The 5775-nt window shown below is 37.9% G+C and overlaps 1 protein-coding gene across 1 annotated transcript; it reads left to right on the top strand.

The window, feature by feature from the left end:
* Nucleotides 1–14: 14 nt before the first annotated feature.
* Nucleotides 15–3319, top strand: LOC101311098. Its single transcript, XM_004300749.1, has 5 exons — nt 15–65; nt 302–1613; nt 1696–2003; nt 2132–2282; nt 2370–3319. Exons 1-5 carry the CDS (start codon nt 15–17, stop codon nt 2912–2914), a joined length of 2367 nt encoding a protein of 788 aa, XP_004300797.1. The 3' UTR covers nt 2915–3319.
* Nucleotides 3320–5775: the final 2456 nt, after the last annotated feature.

Here is a 5775-nt window from a genome sequence, read left to right as displayed (position 1 = left end):
AGAAAATTTCTAAGATGAAGTTGGATTTGCTTACCGATTTGGATGAGAAGAGCCAAAGCATGGATGTAAGTCACACCTAACTCTTTTAATCATGAAATTTGGTGCAAAGTTCAAATACTGCCTAAGCCTCTTCAACAGACTGATGTCTTTCTGATGCATGAGCTTTTAGCAGTTTTATATCTACTTTTTATGCAGGCTTGTTTGTTCTTTAATTCCTTTTACTTTATTTGCCTTTACTATTCTCTAAAGTAATTGACTGCTGGTTACCTGATCAGCTGATTAGCAACTTTAATTGTTCCAGGACAAGATGAAGAACAAAACTCAAACAGTTGATTCTGGTATGGCAAGTAAAAGAAACCACAATGGGGAGAAGTTGTCCACTGAGCTGCAGATGAATGAGAAAATTGACTCGGACGCATTGAAACATATGCAATCCAATTCAAAACTTGTCGGTCCTTTACCTAAGAAGAAAGGAAAGGCTAGCAAAACTAGTCTATCTCAGTCTTTACCGCTTCAGGGTCTGAAAAGTGAAGCTAAGAATGGAAAACCATCTCATTCAGTTTCAGTAGAAAAATCTTTGAACAAGCTTAACGCGGCAGCACTGGCAGAAGAGGTGCATGGCAAAAAGCGAAGAGGATGTGGTTGCAAAAGTACTAATTATGAGATTCCACAAGTACAGAAGAAAGCAGCTGAGGCCATCATAAATCAGAAATTCATTGATGAAAAGTACATCAGGGCAGATGGGGTGAACTACCAGTCTAGACAACTATCAGATGCATTAGAGATTTTGAATTCTAATAAAGAATTATTCATAAAGCTCCTACAGGACCCGAATTCTCTTCTAGCAAAACGTATTGAAGACCTCAGAGAGTCTCAGGCAGTAAAACATCAGATTAAGTCTCCCTCTGACGATGATTCCCATTTTTCAGACAGAATAGTAGTTCTGAAACCGGGTCCAAATAACATGCAAAGTGCTGAAGACAATGTCAATTGTTCCTCTCTGCAATCTTCTTACAGCTTGAGAAATAACCGTCAGAGTGAAATGCCTGCAAATTTTTCTTTTAGTCAGATAAAGAAGAAGTTGAGACATGCTATAGGGGTAAGCAGAAAAGAGCAATACTCTAAGCCAATGGATAATACATTACATAAATCTCCCTTCGAAGGCTCAAAAGAGGAGTGTAAAGGAAAAGGTGTTGAGATCATTAGAAGAAATTCACCTGGTGGAGGAATGATACTATCTCCTCTTGACATCAAGAAAAGAGACAACATAAGCTGGGGGAGAGAATGTGGATCACATATTCAGTGTGAAACTGCATCAACCAGTGGAAGTGATCTTGGGAACTCAAACATTTCGGTTGGTCACCATCCTAGGCGAAAGGAATCTGAAAGTTCTTTGGAGGCTAGGTTGTTGGAATTGTTAAATAATGGAAACAAGGATAGAAGCCATGAAAAGCAGGATCAGAAAACCCTGGAGAGGGTGATATCATTTCCTGAGTACGACTTCTTACCTACACGTAGTCCTGTAGGACTTTCACCCTACAGCAATCACCAACTGTTATATGAGAACAAGTGGAGGCTTCAGAAAGAAAAGATCAGCTGCTCAAGTCCTACAGGTTGGAAGTTAGTAATTTTAGATTTTGCATAATCTTATGTCCTCTTGTGTAGCTAATAATTAGTCATCTGGCTGCATTGCAGAGAATAAACACACCCTGCACCAAGGAGAAACCAATTCTTTAGAAGTACCCTCTGAATCAGAAAGCGCTTGCAGAACTGGTACTATGAAAACTGTCCACCGTGGAGAAACTAATTCTTCGGAAGGTCTAAGAACATCCGATTGCATTGAAAAGTCTATTACCATGGACACTAATGATACCATATACCAAAGAGAAACTGACCCTGCAGAGACAGTGTCTGAACTAAATTGCAAAGACAAGGCTCTTGATTGGAGTACAGATAAAGCAAATATGTTCGAGGAAGATGAATATTTTAAGACCTCCATACAGGTAACTTATTTCAATTGACTTTGTCTCGCAAATTATGTAGAAGGGTTCACTTTTTGCTGCAAGCTCATGTGCTTTTAATTACATTGTTTCGCTACTGATATTAAGCTTGTTCTCGATCAACATTTCAGGAGCAGCCATCTACATCTTCACCTGATGTTTTCCAGTCACCTCCACGAATTGAGAGAGTCGAAGATTCTGCTAGCATCGAAGATAAAGGAGAGCACCCAAGTCCAGTATCTGTACTCGAGCATTTTTTTGTAGATGCCATATCTGAACCTGGTAGGCCTTCATCCAGTACTACCATTTCTTTCTCCTCTTTTGTTCTATTCAATTCTTATAATTGAGTCATGCCAAATATATCTGCAGCTGAAGAGCACCATTCTGCTCCTCTCATGAGGTCCCCCGCGGACCCTGACACTAGTTCCTCTTCTTTGAATGAACATGAATTGATCTCCAAGTATATTCAGGCAGTTCTGCAAGCTGCAAGCTTAGATTGGGATGAAATTTCAATGATGTGCGACTCAACAGACCAACTGCTTGACCCGTTCTTGTTTGACACAGTAAAGCTGCAGGCAAACCAGCTCCATTGTGATTGCATGCTCCTCTTTGACTGTATAGATGAAGTCCTTGTGGATGTATACCGCAGTGATCTACGATATTTCCCTTGGCTGTCATTTATCAAGCCAAATGTTCGACAACTTCCAATTGAGGAAACTGTGATCAGTAAGGTGATGAAGTACGTTGAGTGGCACAACTCACTTCATCCAACACCCCGGACAATGCAGCAGGTTGTTGAGATGGATATGGCACGGTCTGGTACATGGATAGATATTCGGAAGGATGCTGAGGATGTCATTTTTCAGATGGTAGAAGATGTTTTAGAAGAGCTGATAATAGAAACCATAGTTTAGCAGCTGCTGCACTGGACCAAGGGAATTAGTTGAGCATCAGTAAACAACCGGATGTTAAGTTATACTTGAAATGCCTTCGGATTCCTTAAGCAGATCAAGCAAACACAGTTTCACCACAACATGGGGAGATGATCATATCTTTACGGCCAAATGTACATATGATCCCTTTGCAGCTCTGCGGTACACACCCATGAATCATTACAAGGCTCAAGTGTCCTGTATATTGTGTATAGTTTATATATATAATATATTAAGCTTGTTAGAGGTACTAAACTTTTTAGCTTTACAGAAAGATCTTACTGGGGTCAGTTCTATATGTTTGGATAGCTTGAATCTGCTGTGCACTTGTTTCTTGTTGCCCCACAAATCCAATTTACAGTTAAAGAAAAGGAATAATATTACAGGATGAGTAGTTCATGCGTTGATAGTAGTCCAAGTCTACCTTCAAGCATGACAGTTACTTCCATCAAGCAGCTATGTCTAACTGTTTTATAACTTCCATCAATTGACCAACGATTGAGATGGATATCATATAGCAGGGTCTGGTACATGGATAGATATCCTGAAGGATGCTGAGGATGTCGTTTTTCACGGTCTGGTACAATTCATGTGTTTGTTCTCTCCTCTCTCGTTCCAAAATTTCGATGTATTAATATAAAGACACTAGAATAAGGCAGGCATTTTATTAATTCATAAACTTATGATACATTAACATCATCATATACATATAGTATGTTTACATGACTTGGAGATTATCTGGTTTATCTTCACAGTAGTGATCCATGCATGTAAGCTCCCATCTTCAGTTTATCTGTCATGAAGAACACAATTAGTCAAGCACAGAGAGAGAGAGAGAGAGAGAGTCACCATTGAATTAGAGAGACTGGCTTGTGAAGCAGCAGGAGGAGGAGGAGGAGTCACCTTGATGCACTCTTCAAAACATTTGTGGGCACATTCAGAGGCATGAGGTCCGCATCTGTCTACACAATATAATAAACATGCCACCCGTCTGCTGGGTGATGAACTTGCATTTCCGGTGCTGATGAACATAAGCACCATCAATGCCATCAGAAACACACCTGATTTCATCTCCATATTTGATATTTGGAATTGAAGTTTCAGCTCTATATATATAACAAGCCCCAAGTTCAGCTTATATAGTTCAAGAAATGCTAGCCAGCAACATATGAATTCATTTATGATTACAATTATTACCTTAAAAGAAAATTAATTTCATTCTAAATTTTACGATCTCTTATTCATGTTTGACCTTATCAAATACAATTTACCTATAGATACATATTTCGTTGTATCCACATTTATTGAATTTCCAGTACTGATGAATATATAGAATCACCATCAACTCCTCAACTCCATATGTGAAATTTCTTAATATTCAATTGTAATTGAAATCTGAGTTTATATCTTAATTTTCTGGGATATGCACCTTCATGAAACGATTGAAATATGCCTTCACCCACAACAACAATATGAAGCAAAGGGCCCTTGTGTGGCTTTTAGAGGTGTTGCATTCTTCTTTTATGTGTGGCAACCAAACCGACCACCGATTAGGTGGTGCATGTAAAATGAGATCTATGTATAGATATTATCTAAACTCAGCAAATCTCAGTAGAATACTTTCTAATTTTTGAAAAGCGATTTTCTTCCAATTCTTTTCTTTTTGTTTCGTTTTAAAGAGTTAAGATAGATTTCGTCTTTAATCAAGAAATATGAACCGTAAAATGTTTGCTAGTCATTGGTTCATGAATCAAAATACAAAAGATGTTGTTGTCATGCATGCTTCAAAATTACGTCGCTATTTTTCTTATTCTACACCAATGACAAATTATGATAGACAAGATCTGGCTATGTTCAATTCCATGATCCATGTAAATAAGTTACTAAGGGACTTGGAGCTTTGGACTTCAAAAACAAACGTCTGATCTTACAGTAAAAATATTAAGCTATATCGAACACATACATTTAAAATTTTAAATCTTTAATTTTTATTCATGCATAATCTTATTCCGTACATTGGCATCATAAAAATGTCCGATGAACAAGCATACATGGATACTTATATAACTACTGGAAACTTGGACTAGGACTAGGAGCTCTGATGATGCAGTTGGTTTCGCAGTGTTGCATACATTTTGCTATTTTCTTTTCATCTGCAATGAAAACGTAATATTCAGAATACTAAGAAAAACGAAACGATATATAGAGATTAGAGAGTTTAGGAAAACATATATACCATCGTGATATTTGTGACAATAATGTGAGCAACCAGATTTGCAATGGTGATGATGACGGAGATGACCCTCAGTTTGCACCGGCGGGCACTTAACGAGACATTGTTGGACGCAAGATATAACAGGTGGTCTAGGGCAAGTAGTTTTTAGGCATTGCTCAAGACCCTCAGGACAATCGGCCATTGCAGATCCAGTGATCAGCAGAATCATCATCACCACCAAAGAGACACCTTTCAACTCCATTTCTAGCTTTGATGAAACCACTGTTACACCTTGGATGAACAAACCAAGACTAGCACGCATTTTATAGGCCTCATTGTGCAACCATTTAAGCTAGGTGCATGAATTGTGATCTAGAAACGTCTTATTCATAACACAAAAAATCAAGCGTTGTTAATTGGGTAGTGATGGGGGACTTAATTAGGCAAAAGATTTGTGAGTTAGATCGTATGAGTCATATCATATAAGGAAATAAAAATATTTAATTCTAATTCCATATAATACGCAGATATTTTGCCAAATCATAACATTGCATTACCTCATTTTACCTAAACTCATTTTATAGATCGACAAAATGCTAGAAACATATATATGAATTGATTTATGATT

Source organism: Fragaria vesca, linkage group LG5 (genome assembly GCF_000184155.1).
Source record: "Fragaria vesca subsp. vesca linkage group LG5, FraVesHawaii_1.0, whole genome shotgun sequence".
Classification (NCBI taxonomy): domain Eukaryota; kingdom Viridiplantae; phylum Streptophyta; class Magnoliopsida; order Rosales; family Rosaceae; genus Fragaria; species Fragaria vesca.
The sequence above is the reverse complement of the archived record's forward strand: the minus strand, read 5'-3'. Positions and strand labels throughout refer to the sequence as shown.

Excerpts from the sequence above, each read along its gene's own strand:
- LOC101311098 (XM_004300749.1), top strand. The coding sequence starts at position 15 with ATGAAGTTGGATTTGCTTACCGATTTGGATGAGAAGAGCCAAAGCATG. Across the intron at positions 2,004-2,131 it reads ATTTTAAGACCTCCATACAG|GAGCAGCCATCTACATCTTC; the intron begins GTAACTTATTTC and ends TCAACATTTCAG. Across the intron at positions 2,283-2,369 it reads AGATGCCATATCTGAACCTG|CTGAAGAGCACCATTCTGCT; the intron begins GTAGGCCTTCAT and ends ATATATCTGCAG.